The sequence below is a fragment of the Aspergillus alliaceus genome (assembly GCF_009176365.1).
Source record: "Aspergillus alliaceus strain CBS 536.65 unplaced genomic scaffold BDW43scaffold_37, whole genome shotgun sequence".
Classification (NCBI taxonomy): Eukaryota; Fungi; Ascomycota; class Eurotiomycetes; order Eurotiales; family Aspergillaceae; genus Aspergillus; species Aspergillus alliaceus.
This window is the reverse complement of record NW_022474720.1, coordinates 953-20,630: the sequence shown is the minus strand read 5'-3', so window position 1 is coordinate 20,630 and position 19,678 is coordinate 953. Positions and strand designations below refer to the sequence as shown.

The window sequence follows — 19,678 nt, the reverse complement described above, 5'->3', positions numbered from 1 at the left end:
AAGGTTCTGTAAGACATAAACTCCACAGGTGTTAAGTAGTAATCAACTCTGCTTATTCGGCAGTTAGTGGCGACCGAACTGACTACTACAGTGGGGCAATTGAAATTTGGAACACCCGCTTAAGGTTTAGCGGCCAATTTAGGGACCGCCTACCAATCTAGGACTATTCTGCCAGGCGGAAACGCGCGCGCGGTTGCCTCAGTCGGGCTTATCATAGTAAAAAGGGTAGGCGGTAGTACGGGCGCACGGCCCCATCCTAAGGTGTGTTCTAAATTTCAAATACCAGTCACTGTAGTAGGTGGTTGCAGATTGCCTTAGCTTAGTCATTCAACCAATTATGACTAATCTAAAATTAGGAAGGTCTCCTTCTTGGCACTACCTCCAGTGTCCTCCGAGTTCACCCTCCGGAAGACACCTCTAACAGTACGATCACTGCTTTGGCCTCAACTTGGTCACAATGGCCACTGACACTAAGACGGTCCCCATTCCCCCAAAGCGGGCGAATACTGACTACCCGGTGCGAGAGTTCCCTTGACCTGAGGTGAATACACGATTGCTGACTACTGATTGCAGTTAATTGATTCCGATCCGTATGGTCCACTAAAATATCGAAATGTTATCTTCAAATGCTCACTTCTTCTAGGCACCTGAGACGAGTTTTTGGGTATGCGAGACCTTCTGATTATGCTATTGCCGGCGGGGCGGCTGCCGCCTCGCCACTAGCATTCTGGGCTATGGAAAGAGTCAGCCCGTCTCATGTTGGTAGAGGAGGCTTTGCCCCTGTGATGCGGCTAGCAACAGCCATTGGTCTTATTGGAGGTCTACATGTACTCTACCAAAGATCTTGCAGTATGCAAACCTCCGCGTTCAATAACGGTATATTGGCTAATGTCGGTATCAGATCGCTTTTACGGTTTCACCGAAAACTCGAGGGAAGTTGAGATGGATACCAGGGAAATGGTTGACAAGGTCAAGAAGGGTGAATCCTTATATGGCGCCTCGAAGGTGTCTACTTATTTGCAAGGAGTTGCGGCTAGGAACTCGCGGTATTCAGAGTTATTCATCCATGTTCTACCCTGGTTCAACATCGTAAACCACGATCAGGTTGGGCTCTTCCCCTTTTATGTCGGCCTTGGATTAACGTGCTAACTTACATGAAGCATGGTGTGGACACAGCCAAGTACTATCAGCAAGCCGAGCGGGAGCTTGAAGCTGAGCGTTTAGCGAAGGCTAGCTCTGCGTGAGCATTTGATTAGGAAATAGTTAAGTTGAATCATAACAGGCGAACTCTTGTATACTTATTCTCAGGCGCAATGTGCAAAGATGAAGAATATGGGGGCTACTTTCTTCCCTTTTGGCTTTGACATTCCTAAGCCTAATAGTTTATCTCGAAGTAGCACTGGCATTTCTCTTCTGATGACTTAGGTTGCCCTTGCGGATAGTTTTGCTTCTTAGGTCGTATGGCTGCGGCTTTCAATGTCATCGCCAAATCCTGTTTTGAGCTCTCTGTTTTTCTTGGGGCGAGGTTTCGGTGCTAGCCTAACGTCAGTGATTACTTTGAGCCTTCGATATGGACACACAGTCACTTGCCTTTCTCATTTTCTTGTACATAGAAGCGCCGAAGTAACATTACAGCCTCTTGACTAAACAATCCACTGTACACTGGATAAGGTGGGTCTATTGAGAAACTAGATGCGAGTCAGCCATTCCCGTTTATTCACGGTTTACAGAATGACCAACTCGGAGTGTAGTGATAGGATGCTTCCTGTGCCTCCAAAACGTTCGTTGCCACAGCCGAAATAAACAGCCTGTATGTGATACTGCCTCAAAGCTGACGCACACATAACACATGGCTCGACCGTGACATAGAGGTCTGTTAAACGAAGTAGTGACTTGGGGTAACTTCGGAGCATCTCCTCGATAGCAATGAACTCGGCATGCCTTGTACCCTAGTGATGATCAATTAGGTCATTCAGTTTATTACAGACAGCTTTAGCACAGTTGCAGGAAGCGCTATCCCATTATGGCTAGAAAGGAAAGCGAGGCGCGCGCTCCCCGGAGAGTATATGCCCCTATGCGCAGATGCGCTGTTATGAGGATTGGCCATACATACATTCATTGACCTATTCGTGTCATTCATTCCAGAACCGACTATTTTATTGTCATAGACTAAGACGCATCCCACCGGGGTTTCACCTGTCTCAAGAGCTCTTTCTCCCTAGCCAAAAGTAATCATGATTACCCTCCATAAAAAGGAAGAAATAAGGTGTGGGGCATGTAGAGGGGGCATCAATACCATCAATAAAGCTTGCTTCATAAAGTAAGCGTGTCTCGAGCTTTCCTGCTCCATAGCCGACAAACCACTACTCTTATCTTCAGGAGTCAAGACTGAAGCTCAATTAAGCTTTAAGCTTTCTGACCCAAATGGTTCCTGTACAAGAAACAGATGTTTTAGAAGTGAAACCTGCTGAAGGACAGACACGACCAATGTCATCAATGAACAATTATATGATTAGCGTTGTGAGGGAGGGTTAGAAGCTCTAGTTGACCAATTCATCATTTCTCGAGTTGTTCCGGGACGGTCATGAATAATTATATTACCGTATTTTTCAGTATTATAAATACACCCACCCATGTTTTGCTCGTAAGTCTCAGATTAGATATCAGGGAGCTCTCTCGATCATTCGCGCCAAAGTCCTGCATTTACCCCCGGTCACTAATGATCTGAAAAGATGATCAGACGTGCCCCAGATGGAAACTGATGACCTCAAGGCGTCTCAACATATAGCTCCAGGATATGGCAGCGGGAAACCGTCAACTACCTTGGCAGCACAGTTGGCACCGCGTCTCCCATCCCAAGGAAACCAGGCACATGATCTGAGCAAAGAGACCTTCTCCCTACTCCGTCGCGAGCTCGCTGGAGGGAAACACAGTCACCTTCATTTTGATGACAAGATTACAGATACTAGCAAACTAATTTGCATCGTGTTGAAAGCAGGGTTGGAGCCATGTACAAAAGATCCCAAACCTGACTCGCACGATCAGATCCTGGACTGTCTGGATATCATCTTGGTAGCAATTGAGAAAGCACCTCAGACACTTACGGAGTCCCCTGACCCAGATGTTCTGGGGGAAAGCACGCATGCTCCGTTATACGCCTGGTTAGTCGTGCGATTACTACAGTTGCTTGGTGTGTGGAATAGCGAAGATATCAGCGGGAAGACTAGCAGCATTTTCTTAAGCATAATATGCGTCCAGAATAGACATTCTAGACTGTGGCCTTCTTGCCATTCTACTGCTGGACTGCTACGAGCGTGCACAACGGGTATGTTAGGCACTGATATATGAGGATATTGGACTGATGAACCCAGAAATCTTACTATGCCTCGAGAACCTCGATATCTCTAGTCTGAGAACCGATTCCGGTGTTGATTTAATTTTGCCGAGCAAAGGGGGGACTCTTTTTGTAAATTTAGACAGACTCGGTCTTCCTCGCGGCCTTTTCGAGAAGTCATTCAAGCTCGCATCATTGCCGCAGGCTCTCAATACAGCTCTCCGCCTGCTCGATTCATTCAGAGTGAACAGAGACGATCACTCTTGCGTAACAAGCAAGGATTATACTGTCCAACAGAATGTAACCTGGCTTTTGAACGGATATCAACGCCTCTGGAACATCACATTTCACTGGCTCCAGTGCGCACAGCCAGATACTATAGAAAACAAATACAATGCATGTTTGCAGTTTGTGGCATGCATTCGGTCATGTTGCAATAAGGCTGTGTTTTCACCACCGGATATCGAACTGACGTACGGCTTGCTTCGAATTTTGGAGGACCTTTTCGCATTGGACAAGCTTGACCAATCTTCGGCTTTGCAGCGTGAGTTAGGCCAGCTTCTTGACACCTTCACTAACCGCTCCGAGTGTACCAGAGCGCTTATTAAGTGCATCCGAACTACCATATACCCAGCGCTTAGTGGTGTTTGTAAGATGCCATGTCGCTTCCAGACTTTTGAAATACAGCTCCAGGTAATCGCCCTAAATGTAATTACCAAATATTCTATAGTGCTCCTTGGGCTTATTGGATGGAAGGTTGCAATCCAGGGATTTCTTGAAAAGTTCTCCCGCATATGTCTAGAGTATGATGATACAGCTATTACTTTCACGTCTTCAAAAAACGTCGTGTCGAAAACACACCCCTGTTTCCGACAATTAGGACTTTCGAGCTCTACGGCCCAGAGTGATCAGACTATTCAGATTACAAAACGTCGCTGTATCCCTCGACTCAGCGAACAGTCGGGGCCGGGAGATATAGTTCTACAACTTATAGCGGCGTCATTCAAGTTGATAGGTTTCGGAAACCCTGGAGGCTTGGGTGATTTGTATACGGCTGTTTCGTAAGTTGGCATGACAAGCATAGCACTCAGATATCCAACTCACATCGTAGAAGAACTACCTTCGCCAGCCTTGATGAACAAGCAAAATGCGAATTTCTCAGCACTCTCGGAAAGATCCCATGTGCCATGGCTGGGAGGCTGGAGAGAATGGATAGTATAGCACCTAATGGTACTCTACTTTGTCATGTGTGTGACTACGAAAATGGTGCGGGATCAAGCATAGAATGTCCTGAAATCGATAAACTCTGCGAAATTTTGGCCTTCGTCATTCCTAGGCTTACGCGCACATCAAGCCTAAGGATCAATGCGATGATTACTCTCAAGAGGACACTACTGCATACAACGAACTCAACTTATTCGCAGCTTGCTTCCTCTGTTTTTGGCGAATTTTGTCTTCATTCCCTCCGGAGCTCCATCAGAGAACTGCGGATTGTTACTGGGTACGATTATCAGCTATTTTGAACATGCGGTGCTGACATATTTCAGGCACTCGATTATCGCTTTCATTTCCAGGAGTGTTGACAACGAAACGCGTCGCAGTAACTTCGTTGTCATTCTAGAATGGTTGAGAGGAATTTCAGAAAAGCAGGAGACGTCACTACACGAAACATGCATATTGACGCTCTGTCGCCTTGCAACGTATGCGTTAAGCTTCTCGGCGTTAATAGTCTATGAACTAACATTCGGGTATTGCAGGCTTTCAAATGATGAAGAGATGAACATCATTCTTATTCGCCTGATCGAATTTCTGGGACACCCGAATCCCTTCGTCTGTGGGGTGGCGTATACTGAAGTATGTAGTACAACACTAAAGCTCATCTATAATTATCACCTTTTTCTATGACAGGACACCGCTCTAACGAACCCCCGACATTCAGCTTTCGAAGCTTGCACAGCACCTCTCGGTCACTCCTGCAGGACTGTTCAGGCCTTTTTGGAGAACTCTTTCCGTGACAATAGTGAAGAACTTCCAATCACGTCCATACATGGCGGAACACCTCTGCGATCTGTTGGGAATGAAAGTAGACGATTTCCTCAGGTTGACTGAGGTGTATGTCTTACCTCATCTAGTGCTTACACGAAAGCGAGATATCATTGCCAGGGTTGGAGCGACTTACAAGGATGCCAAGACCCCCTTTGATCTTTGTTCAGAAAAAAATAACCTGGCAGCAATCCTGGCATTCCTTTTGAGCCAAGCTTCATCGAATCCAGAACATTTGGCCATGTCTGCTTTATCAGAGGTGGACCCTGCCTTCGAAGGCCGTACCTTAGCGGAGCTTGTACGGATTGAGCCGATTTTAATTGCGTGTCACTTATTCAAGGGTATTGGGGATTCTGTCGATGAGAAGAGAGTAATGGTAGGCGAGTCCCTGCCATCTGTCACTTAGATCTTCGGTGCTGATAAGAGAAGTTCCATCGCGCTCTTCAACTCCTAGCAGCCCTCGTCCCACGGAAGTCGGGACATATATCACGGAAAGCTAATTTGATCGGTTACTTCATTGAGGAGCATATCCTTGGTATAATTACAGAATTTGCCCATTCCATCAACGATTTTCAGATCAGGCAACCTTTAGTTGAAAAGAAAAGAAATATCGTAGCTATTGGAGAGATGGTTAGGGTCGCTAGAGGGCACGTGGGTAGCGCGATACCCCAGGTCAGTATATTAGGAAATGTTGTTTTTGAAACAATAAATACTAACAGAAGAAGATATGTGCTTGCCTGCGATCCGCCCTGGAAATTGAGGAATTGTGTAATCCTGCCTTCACAGTTTGGGCAGTATTGGTCAGCTCCTTGCACGACGAAGACATTGAACCACTTCTAGATCAGACTTTGTCCATTGTGATCAGATACTGGAACATGTTCACAGAGGATACACGAAAATGCGCCTATGAACTTGTTGAGAATATTTTGAGAAACCACAGTGAACTAGTACGAGACGTATTTCACACTATGCCGTCCCTGGCTTCCATTCCAGTGATGTCCAAATTTGAAGCCGAGCTTAGGGAATTACGGGCGAAAATGGATGTTCGAAGCCAATTTTTAGCATTTGCTCGACGCTGTCAAAGTGAGAATGCAGCTGTCGTCAACCAAGCTCTAACAGAGCTAGTGCCGTACCTCCTTGAACACGAGGAATTTCTTCATCGCACTGTCCTTAGCGAACAACCAGATCCAGTTGTTGCTCAGTTAACTCGGTCTTTGCTCGATTGCTGTGTGAAGTTCAACACTAGTTCAGACGCCATAACTCTTCTCTCAACTCGATGTATAGGCCTTATTGGCTGTTTGGACCCAAATAGGGTTGATTCGATTAAAGACAAGAAGGATATACTCGTTCTATCAAACTTTGATAGCATGGAAGAGACATTCGACTTCATACTCTTTTTCCTTCAACACGTGCTTGTTGAGGCATTCTTATCAGCATCTAATACTAGGGCTCAGGGATTTCTTGCCTATGCTATGCAAAATTTACTTAGATTTTGTGGTCTAGATTCAGCTGTCACCCAACGTTCTCGCAATGTTCAGGGAGACGAAAAATATCGACGTTGGTTGGAACTTCCTGAGGCGGTTCGCAACACTTTGACCCCTTTTCTCACATCCAAATACACGGTCACAGTTGGCGCTGTCAACTCGAGCTGCGCCTATCCATTATTCTCGGCTAATTTAACGCATGGTGAATGGTTACGAACTTTTGTACAGGACCTACTACAGAGAGGGAGTGGTGACAATGCGAGGCTTGTGTTCAGTGTATCTAGTCGCATTGTGAAAGGCCAGGACATATCTATAGCGTCTTTTCTTCTACCTTTTGCAGTGCTGAACCGTATAGTTGGTGGCACTCAGAAAGAAAAGGAAGATTTGCTGCACGAGCTGACAAGCGTTTTATCACACCCGCTTCCAGACACCACGAACCATCTCCATGAAGCTATCCTGCTGTGCAGTCAGGTAAGTGCACTGTACAAATTCAGGAGACGTCTACGGACGCCGGGCTAATCTTTCATCGCTGATTTGGTATAGAGCATTTTCGAGGTTCTCGACTACCTTTCGAGATGGCTACAAGGGAAAAAAAAGCAGCTCAATGTTCTTAGAAACCACAGTCACCATGCAAGTCGTTCTCACAGGGAGACATGTCCGGATCCACGTTTAGATACATATTTACCCCAAGCTAAGGCTGTCGAATCCCTTCTAGCTTCGATACCACCTGAGGTAATCTCTAAAAGGGCCGTTGAGTGCAAGTCGTTCTCAAGAGCACTTTTTCATTGGGAACAATATATTCGCCAGTCTCGGAACAAACAAATGGGGTTTCGCATTGAACCTCTGTATCAACGCCTCCAGGATATTTATAGCCAGATCGACGAGCCAGATGGTATTGAGGGCATATCGAATCACTTACATGCGCTCAACATTGATCAACAGGTCCTTGAACATCGCAAGGCAGGAAGATGGGCAACTGCGCAAAGTTGGTATGAGCTACAGCTCGAGAAGGAGCCTAATGATCTTGATGCCCAGTGGAATCTTTTAACATGTCTCAAAGAATCGGGACAACAAGGTATCATCTTCGAGGAAACATTCTCAAGTTGGCACTTTACTCACCATATGCAGATGCTATTCTCACACGATTTGATGCCTTCCGGGAAACTGACGCCGGCTCTAAGTTTCTCCCGTTCGCAATCGAGGCCTCATGGATCTCGGGAAAATGGGAGAAACTGCGCAGTTATCTTCGACTTTGCTCTCGTCAAGGGACAGGAGATTTTAACATCGGGGTGGGATTAGCGCTTGATGCCATTCGCCAGGGTGACAAAAAGAAGTTTGGGGATATTATCAGTGACCTGAGGCTCAGTGTTGCAAAGTCTCTCAATGTCAATTCTGTGGTATCGTTACAGTCATGCCATGATAGCATCCTCAAGCTGCATGCCTTGGCGGAGATGGAATACATATCTAGCTTCCGTTCTGGAAGTGAAGAAATCGATACGCTTTCCGAAATGCGCAATGCTCTGAGTCGCCGCTTAGATATTTTGGGAGGTCATATATCTGACAAGCAGTATCTTCTTGGTTTAAGGCGAGCTATGATGGAGCTGACGTACGTTTTCCTCGTTGTCCTCTTACCATGGATCAATGTGGCTAACATGCACACAAGGCACAACTTCCCTAGTTCAGACGTAGCTGATGCCTGGCTCGCCAGTACTCGCCTTTTGCGTAAGGGCAATTTCACTAACCAAGCATATCAGTCGATGCTTCACGCAGCCCGTTTGAGAGATAGATCGGCCACTATCGAGCACGCTAGACTTCTATGGAAAGACGGTTATCATCGGAAAGCAATACAGACATTGGAAGGTGCAATAGCTGCCAATGAATTTGCTCCAGACACATCATCGGACGGCCGTGACTCTGGCGGTCTAGCCTCAGACCGCGAAAAGCATCAAAATCTACTCGCTGCTAGGGTATGTCATCAGCATAGTTTGCAATATAAGGGTGCCATGACTAATATGAGGGGCTTAGGCTCATCTCTTGTTAGCGAAATGGACAGACAGAGCCGGACAGACCCAATCGGATGTTATAGTGCAGAGATACCGAGAGGCCATCTACCTACATTCAAGGTACTCACATAATCTTTTCAGAGGCTACCACATACTAACCAGCATCAGGTGGGAAAAGGCCCATTATTATCTGGGGAAGCATTACAATAAAATCCTAGATTCAGAGAAAGCTAAACCATTGGGAAAAGAGTCCCAGATATAGTAAGTTCATTTGCTCCCGCCTGCCTCAATGTTTAGGACTCATACTCTTTTAGTTTAAGTGGCGAGGCTTCAAAGTTAGTCATTGACAATTATCTTCGATCCTTAGCGCATGGCAACAAATACGTCTTTCAATCATTGCCCAAAGTTCTCACCCTTTGGCTGGAGCATGCTTCCACTGTTGATCAACCTTTTGATCCAAAAAGGGGAAACAATGAGTGAGTGGAAATCTTTGCCCTTCTATCATAGCTTTTCGCCTCTGTTCCTCTAGCGATGAGCTGCTAAATGCGAGTAAAATATGGTATAGGGACTTTCAGATTCACACTTTGAACCAAAGGAGGAAAATTCTTGATGATATGCATTCGCAATTAAAAAAATATGTCAATCGAATGCCGGCTGCGCTGGTAAGTATGCCAAGGAATAGTACTGCTAGGATGTCCTCTAATAACTTCAGCTGTTCACAATCCTTCCTCAAGTGGTTGCGAGGATCTGTCATCCGAATGGAACTGTCTATGACCTGTTGACGAAGGTAGTAGCTAAAGCAGTAAATTTCTTCCCTCAACAGGGACTATGGATAGTGCTTGCTGTGGTAAAGTCCTCCTCCAAAGACAGGGCATCTAGGGGCATCAACTGTCTTCAAAGGATCACGGTAGGAATTCTCGAGATATTATCTTTTAAAATACTAACAAGGTATAAGGAAGTAAACAAGAAGTTGAAGACGGAGACACCATCAGATATGCGTGCAATGATAAATCAGGGGCAAAAGTTCTCCGAAGAAATGCTAAAACTCTGCGTTGCGCGCATTGAGGACAAGGTCTCGAGGATCAACCTAGCCCGGTTTTTAGGGTTCAACCATAAAGTAGCCCCTTGTCGACTTGTCGTGCCATTTCAGTCGTTGTTAACTCCGACCCTACCAACCAGCCATGATGGGGAGTACTTGAAAGAATTTAGGGCTTTCCCCCGAGATCCCACGACTATCGAAGGTATGTTGCCGCACTTTGGCCTCCCTGGTGGGTAATTATTACATGGCATGCCTGACTCCATCTAGCTGTCCTTGACGATGCGCAAGTTCTGAATTCGCTCCAAAAGCCTCGTAAAATCGGTGTTCGAGGGTCGGACGGAAAGGTCTACAATATCCTCTGCAAGCCCAAAGACGACCTCCGTAAAGACCAACGCCTCATGGAGTTTAACAATATGATCAATAGGTTCCTAAAAAGAGACGTTGAATCGAGTAAACGACGCATGTGTAAGTGTCGATAGAAGCTACGATGGCTCTAAGAAAGCTGATCAGAGAAAGATATCAAAACATATGCCGTTACCCCTCTCAACGAAGAATGCGGGTTGATTGAATGGGTTGATAATCTCAGAACGTTGAGGGATCTTGTTGTCAAGTTGTTGAGGGAACGTGGCATAACGCCAAATGTGAGAAGCAGCATGATGGTCTTTACCACTATCTAGCGAGATGACTGACATTTACACAGTACACGGAAATCAGGCATTATCTCAACGAAGCATGCTCCGAGATCTCAAAATTGCCTTTGTTTACAATCAGGGTTCTAGCAAAGTAGGTACCCGGTTTGACCTTGCGAGACCGAAGGCAATAAGGTTAATGTAAATATAGGTTTCCTCCAGTCTTACATGAGTGGTTTGTTGAGATGTTTCCAGAGTCAGGAGCATGGTTTGCGGCGAGACTTCGGTATACTCGATCCTGCGCCATCATGTCAATGGTTGGATACGTCCTAGGGTATGTTTATTCTTGCTATGGATATGCCCTCTCCTAATCCCTGTATTTCATTGCAGGCTCGGAGATCGACACGGTGAGAATATTCTCTTTGAGGAGGGCACTGGTGGTGTTCTGCATGTCGATTTTAATTGTCTTTTTGACAAGGTAAGGTACTCAATAATTCCAGCCTTTCATCCTTGGATGTTGAGAGAAAGCTATTGTAGGGTTTGACATTCGATAAACCGGAACTGGTCCCCTTTCGTCTCACGCAAAATATGGTTGATGCCTTTGGTGCTTATGGGTATAACGGTATGTGTAGGCCAGGTCCATGATTAACAGAAATCCTGTGTTAAGCCTCTAAACAGGGCCGTTCCGTAAGACATGCGAGATAATCCTTGGTCTGCTCAGACAAAACGAGGACGCGCTGATGACTGTACTCGAAACATTCCTACACGATCCAACAACAGACTTCATTGGAAAGAAAGTAAGCAATATTATTCCTGAAGCGCCTCCGCAGTGCTAATATGTTCATGAAGCGCCGCACCCATGTCAGTGTTCCAGAGACACCTGCAGGTGTCCTCGAAAATGTTCGTAACAAACTCCGTGGTCTTCTACCTGGCGAATCTGTTCCACTGTCGGTGGACGGGCATGTGGATGAATTGATAATGCAAGCGACTGACAAAAAGAACCTGGCGGCGATGTATATTGGTTGGTGTGCGTTCTTCTAGACACCTACTCGTTATCAACTAGCATACTTCATCCTCGGTCTCACGTACTTCTCTCGCAAAGTGCCTGTTCAATATCTTGGGAATATATTCCACATTGATTTGTAAATCATAATCCATAGTGTTTTGCACAAGAGCTTAAAGCGATTCCTTGTATTATTAACATACAACGTAAATTTTATTAGTCACCCAATTCCCTGCACACCACGGAAAATCCAATAGACAGAAAGATAGGAATCGGGTCAAGCTGCTGCACATCATTCATCGTCTAGGCGGACCGTATCGATTAGGGCCCCTATTTCTGCTTGGAGTTCTACTCCTGTCACTGTGGCTGCTGTAGTCGTAACTACTGTAACTAGGACTACGGCGTCTACCACGTCGAGGACTACCAGAACGTAGCTGTCCCCTCCTCCTCGATGGAGCCACTGACCTGGGTTCTGACGAGACTGACCGGGATCGACGTGGCGATCGAGATCGAGATAGTGACCGCGGGCGATAAAGGTCGTGTCTTTCCATAGGCCTGGTGCGATTTGACCTTCTCGAGTTGGGTGGTGACCTGGGCGGGTACGGAGAGGGGCGAGAATAACGATTGTCAAAAGGCTGACCACGGCTGTTCCTTTGACGGCCAAAGCTTCCTCTCCCAGCCTGGGGCGGTGGTGGCGATCGAGAAAATGCTCTGCGGGGAAGAACGATGGAAACATTAAGCACAGCACCATCAAGTTGGGACTCGTGCATGTGTGCAATAGCTGCTTCTGCGTCCGCAGGATCATTGTACAGTATATACGCGGTACCTCTATTTGTCATAACTTGAAAGAGTATGTTAGACGGTCAATAAAAGTGACGAGGAGATCTGTGCATACAGGCTTTGTTCATGGGAAGATCAAGACTCTCTATACCCCCGAAACTTCCAAATATTTCTCGAAGATGCGACTCCGTTACATTTTTCGTCAGTTTTTCGACTACAATCTTCGAAATGTGAGTTTCACGGATGATATCAACAATATGTAGCTAGGTAGAAAGGAAGTGCAAATGGAGAGGGCTCTAGGAGGGGCATTGGGCATTGGTACAGACTTTTGAGCTTCTTGGAAGGCTATTTGCAGGGCTAGGAGTCCTACTGCAGCTTTTGTCCCTGTACCATCGGGAGCCCCGACTTCGACTCCGACTCCAGCTTCGGCTTCGGCTTCGCGACAGCATCTTAGATCGCGAGGCAGTGAGAGATCGGCTCCTAGAACGGTAACCATTGCGGCGACCAAGGCCACGCTCGGAAGATGGGTTGCGTAGTCTTGATTCAGAACGAGGAGATACGGTGCGTCTCAATGGGGTAGTAGCGTGCTCGGTACTCAGATCATGTGGTGAGCGGATTGGCGAGCGTCCTCGAGCTCTCGCAGACATGCTTTGAAAGAAATTCAGATAATGGAATATAACTGTGTCAATGTCTCTTCTCCTATCTTCTCTTTTCTTTTAGTTCCAGTTCTAACCGTTTGAGAGGCAATGAGTGTAGAATGTTATTTTCAGCAACGTCCGAATGGATGGGTCCTTTGACCTCATTACTAGTGGCTACGCTAGCCCGTCTTAGTTAGGCTAGAAAGCAAGCTCAGACATTATATTACTAGTAATACCTACTGCGTACTACTTACTAGTTGTTGAATTATTCCATGTTCTTGGTATGTACTTTTAGAACAATCCAACGAAGAAAAGTGTTTGTACATAGTACGACTATCACAAGTCTAAATTAAATGTCAACTGACTCCCCCCATCGCTCGTACTGCTGGATGACACTGTCCGTGATCTGCCTCTTAACTTGCTTGAGCGCCATTTCGAAGTGTTCCCACCGAATCTCCTGTGTCTGACCCGTCTCTTCCTCCTCGTCCAGTGCAGCATCTCCGGCAGTCTCGCAAATGCTCACGATTTCTGCCCCCGAGTAGCCGTCAGTCTTACCGGCCAGTTCTTCCAAACTTACCCCAGGGTGGACAACAGATTTGCGACACCAAATATTAAAGATCTCTTTCCGCGCCTCAAAATCAGGGGGGCCAATGTAAAGAAGATTGTCTAAACGACCCGGGCGCATCAAGGCAGGGTCAATTACCTCGGGTTTATTAGTCGCGGCCACCACCAAGACACTCTTTAACTCCTCGATTCCATCCATCTCGTTCAGCAAAGTGGTGAGCACGTTGACCCCCCCTTGGGATGTGCTATTGCGCTTTGAAGCAATCGCATCAATCTCATCGAAAAAAATGATACTAGGCCTTGCAGATCGCGCCTTTCGGAAGATGTCCCGCAGGGCCCGTTCCGACTCCCCAACATACATACTCAGTACTTCCGCACCTTTCACGGCCATGAAATTCAGGCCCGCTTCAGTAGCAAGCGCTTTGACAGTCAAGGTCTTAGAGCAACCCGGTGGTCCGTATAGCAGAATGCCTTTCTTACTATTTACATTAAGCCTCCTCATTCGTTCCGGATACTGAATCCGTTAGTTTCATTGTTATAGATCAATGGAGTAGCTACTCACCATTAGAGGCCTTTCAACGGCCTTTTGGAGGCGCCGTTTGATTTCATGCTGTCCTCCAATGTCTGACCATCTCACTTTCGGTGTCTCTAAGAAAATCTCCCGCATCGCAGTGGGACGAATTTCTTGTATGGCCGATAATACGTCGGCTTCTTGGACTTCCAAAGGCACAGTTTCCTTGAGGGTGGTGTTTTCACTTGAGTCACTGGAAAACATGGACGCGTGTCCTGAAGGCCAGTCGTTTGATTGAACGTCGATCTGTCTCTGGCGCGCCTTGCGGCAAACGAGTTGGAGCAAAGCAAACAGATCGGCACCAACATAGCCGTGAGTCTTTTCCGCCATCACAGCTATGAGAGTATCATTTATTACGGGAGATTGATATCCGCAAATAGCACGCAGGATCTGGGCTCGATCATGGGTTGTAGGGATATGGAGTTCAATCTCAATCGCTAGTCGATGTGGAGTCCTCAAAGCGTCATCGACTTCGTTGGGGTGCCGAGATGCTGCTACAACCAAAACCAGAGCGCCTTTCGCAAGGTCTAAACATTCACATAGAACAGACGTCAGAGACTGGGAATCCAATGATGTGCGCTTAGGGGCAATGAATTCCAACTGGTCGATTACCACAACACTCGGCTGACAACGAATTGCTTCTTGGAAAATATTGCGTAGCTTAGCTTCGCTATCGCCAATATTCCTACTGAACGTGGAAGAGCCTATATTGAATGCTTTTCTCCAACCGGCAGCTTGTATTTGGCGGAGGAGGGAAGTTTTGCCTGTTCCCTTTGGGCCATAAAGAAGCACGCCTCGAGTAGGCTCGTAGAAAGAAGGCATCGCCACATTTCCTGAGCCCAAGTTGAAGTCAGCAAGACACTGGTTAACACTATCAATCTGGCGGCCTAATCCACCCAAGCCAGATGGCTGTACTTGGATATTGAATCTTTGGGCTCCCTTCTCTCCATCTAAATCGGTCCCAATAAAAGCTTTGGAGTTTTCGGTAAACCGCAATAATGTGCTATTAGTACTTCGATTCAAAGCCCGCATAGTTGCTACTTTGAAGCTTCTTCGTTGGCCCTTGAGCTCTAAATCAAATATAAGACCAATAGCGACAGCATCACATCTAGAAAGAGGAAACTCCAAAGCCCAGCCCCAGTGATGTCTCTCCGTAGGGGGAAGGGGTCCATATCTTGTAATTCGGTCGATATCAGAACATTCCACCAGAGAAACTGATTCGATCTCTTCTAAGGGACCATCGATTCTTGAGATAGAGACCTTCTCACCAAGCTTAATGTCATAGCAATCCTGGAGTGTCCTGGAGGTCTGTACGACTGTGTTCTGTATGTTTTCGGTGGCATTCCAAACTATGGCGGTCTTCGTGCAGTCGCCGGAGTGATTCACAGTGCAAGCATCCCCGGCTCGGAGTTTAAGAGCAGCCAGTGACGAAGATGATAAATAAACACGGAACGCATCTCTATAGTCATTTCTCGCTTGCTTTGAAAGTGGTCGAACCGTGAAAAGGCGGGGTTCCGACATCTCATGCAAGCTAGACAAGAAAGTCAGCAGATTACATACAATATTGCGAGTCGCAATACCACAAACCGTAGGTATGTTGCGTCCGTGACAAGTAGTTTATTGATGGTTAAGACCGGATCCTCTATACTGCTGTCATTGCAGTAATACAACAATGTTGGTCGTCCTAAGCACGCACAATAGAGTAGAATGGATGAGAGGAAGAAAATAGTGCGGGTGAGAGTAGGGGGACTAAAAAGGTGTAATTATTCAAGACATGAAAAAGTAGCTCATCCTATCGAGAGAATGGGGATTAAAAAATATGAATTCCATGAACTTAAAATTTAAATCCCCGCCCCGCACTGACCCGTACCTTAATTCCTCAGGCCCTATATTCAATATGATCATGAATCCCGGCTCTAATGATCTAAAAAGCCAGGCACCTCCTGTTACATACAATACCTATCCATTGGTTTACATAAGGCCCAAATCCTTTTTTGATCTAGCACCTGCCCCAGTCACCTTGCTCTTCTTCCTCCCTAACGGTGCCCAGATTTCGCTGTATTGAGTCGGAAGCGAATCGTTATGTTCAATAGCCCCGGGGGGCATCTATGGATATCTGTGACACGTCGATCAATATCGGTATTCTGGAAACAACGAAAGTTGGTTCAAAAGAGCCCTTCTCTCTCTAACGCTCAAGCGAGTGTCTCATCGAGCAGGCGACTAGGAAAGCTCCAAGATACACCTGAAACATACCAACCGAATACACCACGCATTACTGACATTGTAATGGGAATAGAGGACCGTGGTGCTGTCATTGAGCATGGGAGGCTCAGGATAACCTCGAGCGAACTTAGTCATCGAGACCATAAAACGGCGCTCGTGCTCTCGGGCACCAGTCGATCATTGACTGCCTATGACTTCTGTAGGATGCTAGAACTGGAAGATAACAGCTTGAAGGGACTTGAAGAAGGTGTATCCATACGCAAATAGAACGCGCGAATAGCTTTACTGATAAGTATTTCAGTCTTGCCTATGCGAAATCGTCGAACACTCGAACGCTCTGGTTCTTGGGCACTTGTCTTTATCTCTCCTGCCTATGCCATGGAATACCAACAGAGGGTCGACGAGCTACAAGAAATATATTCTAGGCAAGTCACTCCTACCGGCACAGTATCATCGAATATACCACCAGCCGAAAAGTCCATAAATGGCAGGGCCAAACATTGCAAGCTCTTTAATCATGCACTTGCTTCGACATTGCAAAATGCTTCTATGGCAGCGCAGCTATTTCCATTCGACTCCAAGTTAAAGCATGCGATTGGAATCCATAGAAGTCTGTTTCAGTCAAAATCTTCTGGGTACAAATTCTTCCCTGTCAAATTACATCTGGATCACCCCGCCTTGCCCTCTTTTGACTCGCAATATATCAGAGAGCTTCTAAAGCTTGACGGTATTATGAGAGGTCGAAAGTGGGCTTTACCAGAAACTGACGATGCCGTTATCCAAATAGAAACAACTACTATGTCTGGGCTATCGCCGCTAGATCTCGGAGGCGCCGACGGTCATCCATCTGTCAATATCGCAGGGGTATGGCAGGTGAATTTCCTCACTGCGTTCGACGCTGCTCGTTTCGTCCGTGTCTGGCATCAGAAGCCCCTTGCAGTATTTGGAAATATATCCCTTGATAAACCCGACATATATGTCAAGGCAGAGTGCATTTTCTAATACATATTATCACTCGATGTTTTGCGTTCGGCGCATGAAGCTTTTACAAGAATGGAATTGAGATTACAACCAGATATGGAATACTATCACAATTTTATTCTTTTCAATTGGATAACAATCAGTTATATAATTAAGGTGAGAAAGGGAAGATGGCTACTTGGTCACTTTCCTTCTCTGCCTTTTCTCAAAGCGACAGCTATACCCATGGTAAAGGATGCTTTTAAGTATCAGCACACATTCTTGTCCCTCCCAAGCCAAAAATACATGATACATTATGATACTTATGGCAATACACAGTCCACAACCTATAACATAGATACCCAGGAATAGAGTAACATGAATTAAACAACGCCACCTAACATTTTCAAAAGACTAACAGAAATAGCGGCCCGCTCCTCAACCGAAATTCACGAACATATACGAAAAAGGAGGTCCGCGAAAAGAGAATGCCTCTATAGAGGCGTCAAAGCCCTAGCTTATTCGGGTTCATAATAGGAAAACCGTGTGCCGGGAATCTAGAGAAACAAATGTATGGTTGTAAGGGTTCATCGAAAGGGTGAGGCAGGCAATGATACTAGCGAGGTCAACAACACTTGCCCCCTGTGTTACCATTCAGCCCTGGGCCTTGCTGATCTATGCTGACGCCCTGCGAACCTGCCTGTTCAGATTTAGATGTGTCCATGCCTTTCTTTATTTCCGAGGCAAGATTGTAAAAGGCTTTTTCGATATTGATATTGTTTTTTGCTGACACTTCGAGGAAAGGTATGCCAAGCTCATCGGCTAGTTGCTGGCCCTGTTCAGTTGACACGGCTCTCTTCTCCTCCCAATCACACTTGTTTCCGATGAGGATTTTATGAACACCCTCACTTGCATGTTGTTCGACGTTTGAGAACCATGTACGGATGTCTGGTAAAGATTGCCACAGCGTCAGCACTAGAACACTTCAACCTATTATCAAGAGAAGCCCTTACTTTGAAATGACCGTTCATCGGTGACATCATAGACAAGAAGTATGCCCATTGCCCCTCTATAGTAAGCCGTTGTAATCGTCCGAAAACGTTCCTGTCCAGCCGTATCCCATATCTGAAGCTTTACACGCTTCCCGTCCAGCTCAATTGTACGGATCTTGAAGTCAATTCCAATAGTCGTGATGAAGGATGGGGTAAATGAGTCTTCGCTGAATCGTAACAAACAACACGATTTCCCCACCCCAGAGTCTCCGATCAATAATAGTTTGATCTTGAGTGCCATTCATCAGTGTATTGCCTATCGAGAGAGCGGCGGAACTCACCAGGAAGTCATAGTTTCTCGTACCAGCCATGATGAGGTAGCCTCTAGTGGAATTAAGCAGAGTTACGCAAGTCTGGAGGATAGGTGGGGTGTATGAAAATCACACTCGTCGAAGAAAAGTTTCACGGGGATGAAAGCTTCTGACACGCAGGCCTTGAGTAGTGCTGGAGAACCTGAAATCTTTCTGGTATCACGCGAGTCTCGTCCTGTCTTTTTTTCCCTCTTTCTTCGATCAACTCTATTGTCCTCTTTCCACTTCCGTGATTATTTTCTTTTTGCAGGAGAACTGCAGCCACCGAATGGTGGCAAGGTAGGCTTGCTGGCTAGAACGAAACAGAAACTCGAACGCTATACGAGGGATCAGGGGAAGGGCGGACGGACGATCAAGTCTCGCAGTCCAAAAGGCGGTCTGTTTAGGGTGTGCAACTTTAGAAGGTTAGAGCTAAGTCGGATGTCGGTTGTTCTGATGTTTATCGGGAAAGGGTACAGAGATAGAGAGTAGCAGGTACGTAGTGCCAGAATGGATGAATCGTTGGGTGGTGTCAAGCTAGGGATACCACACTCACAGTATGTACATACATGCAACAGTATATAGGCGGAACTCAGTACACCCACTGTAACTTTGCCTTAGCATCTGGTAATAATACATACAACAATACATACAACTGTCTCATATGAAGTCTCGACCTTCCAGGTCTGTCCCGATATTTGCATAGCTACTGAAAAATCTTGGATGCAGTAGTAGCCCTTCTGGAAAGGCCATACTAGTATATATAGATGACTTTAGAGTACGTTATTATCCTTTCCTAACTATCGACTATTCAGGGCCAATGTGACCGGTAAAAAGGAGTATCAAAACCGATAGCGCGGTATTAACATACGGCTCCTTTATTAACGGTAGCACCCCTTCAATCAGATGTATTAGTTTCTGCCATGGTAATATAAGTAATATAAACCCGCCTACTGAATAGGCACTGTATTTTATTTATAAAAGATATAAACTGGTGCAATTCAGTAAGTTATATACAAGAATAACAGGTTTAGAGTGGCAAACAGGAGGTGAAGTTGATTGTAG

The 19,678-nt window shown here is 46.0% G+C and overlaps 7 protein-coding genes across 7 annotated transcripts; 3 read left to right on the top strand and 4 right to left on the bottom strand.

Moving 5' to 3' along the window:
• The first annotated feature begins 339 nt into the window (after positions 1–339).
• Positions 340–1,639, top strand: BDW43DRAFT_283185 (putative NADH-ubiquinone oxidoreductase 21 kDa subunit). The gene is made up of 5 exons (XM_032042732.1): positions 340–517; positions 574–590; positions 644–849; positions 902–1,104; positions 1,161–1,639. Exons 1-5 carry the CDS (start codon positions 458–460, stop codon positions 1,242–1,244), a joined length of 570 nt encoding a protein of 189 aa, XP_031897855.1. The 5' UTR covers positions 340–457; the 3' UTR covers positions 1,245–1,639.
• On the bottom strand, positions 1,305–2,536 carry BDW43DRAFT_143594 (nucleoside deaminase). Its single transcript, XM_032038346.1, has 5 exons — positions 2,297–2,536; positions 2,114–2,218; positions 1,741–1,949; positions 1,591–1,688; positions 1,305–1,534 (listed from the first exon to the last, which is right to left on the bottom strand). Exons 1-5 carry the CDS (start codon positions 2,348–2,350, stop codon positions 1,452–1,454), a joined length of 549 nt encoding a protein of 182 aa, XP_031897854.1. The 5' UTR covers positions 2,351–2,536; the 3' UTR covers positions 1,305–1,451.
• Positions 2,399–11,645, top strand: atrA (protein kinase MEC1). Its single transcript, XM_032042731.1, has 27 exons — positions 2,399–2,430; positions 2,631–3,325; positions 3,372–4,027; positions 4,091–4,395; positions 4,449–4,835; positions 4,882–5,034; positions 5,092–5,188; positions 5,274–5,753; positions 5,807–6,049; positions 6,103–7,332; positions 7,405–7,936; positions 7,990–8,467; positions 8,525–8,828; positions 8,887–8,984; positions 9,033–9,125; positions 9,179–9,340; positions 9,430–9,526; positions 9,577–9,771; positions 9,820–10,105; positions 10,171–10,368; positions 10,420–10,544; positions 10,604–10,686; positions 10,744–10,866; positions 10,923–11,010; positions 11,070–11,154; positions 11,211–11,329; positions 11,382–11,645. Exons 2-27 carry the CDS (start codon positions 2,752–2,754, stop codon positions 11,571–11,573), a joined length of 7,383 nt encoding a protein of 2,460 aa, XP_031897853.1. The 5' UTR covers positions 2,399–2,430; positions 2,631–2,751; the 3' UTR covers positions 11,574–11,645.
• Positions 11,646–13,057, bottom strand: BDW43DRAFT_283167 (RNA-binding protein with serine-rich domain 1). Its single transcript, XM_032042730.1, has 3 exons — positions 12,642–13,057; positions 12,431–12,536; positions 11,646–12,376 (listed from the first exon to the last, which is right to left on the bottom strand). The coding sequence occupies exons 1-3, from the start codon at positions 12,960–12,962 to the stop codon at positions 11,832–11,834; spliced, it is 972 nt and encodes a 323-aa protein (XP_031897852.1). The 5' UTR covers positions 12,963–13,057; the 3' UTR covers positions 11,646–11,831.
• A 190-nt stretch (positions 13,058–13,247) lies between these two features.
• Positions 13,248–15,881, bottom strand: BDW43DRAFT_283162 (putative AAA family ATPase). Its single transcript, XM_032042729.1, has 3 exons — positions 15,676–15,881; positions 14,080–15,619; positions 13,248–14,031 (listed from the first exon to the last, which is right to left on the bottom strand). The coding sequence occupies exons 2-3, from the start codon at positions 15,607–15,609 to the stop codon at positions 13,303–13,305; spliced, it is 2,259 nt and encodes a 752-aa protein (XP_031897851.1). The 5' UTR covers positions 15,610–15,619; positions 15,676–15,881; the 3' UTR covers positions 13,248–13,302.
• Positions 15,882–16,570: 689 nt separating this feature from the next.
• BDW43DRAFT_143227 (uncharacterized protein) lies at positions 16,571–17,405 on the top strand. The gene has a single exon (XM_032038345.1). The coding sequence runs from the start codon at positions 16,621–16,623 to the stop codon at positions 17,311–17,313; it is 693 nt and encodes a 230-aa protein (XP_031897850.1). The 5' UTR covers positions 16,571–16,620; the 3' UTR covers positions 17,314–17,405.
• Position 17,406: 1 nt separating this feature from the next.
• On the bottom strand, positions 17,407–18,798 carry srgA (Rab family GTPase srgA). Its single transcript, XM_032038344.1, has 3 exons — positions 18,605–18,798; positions 18,285–18,552; positions 17,407–18,219 (listed from the first exon to the last, which is right to left on the bottom strand). The coding sequence occupies exons 1-3, from the start codon at positions 18,632–18,634 to the stop codon at positions 17,897–17,899; spliced, it is 621 nt and encodes a 206-aa protein (XP_031897849.1). The 5' UTR covers positions 18,635–18,798; the 3' UTR covers positions 17,407–17,896.
• Between the last annotated feature and the right edge of the window lie 880 nt (positions 18,799–19,678).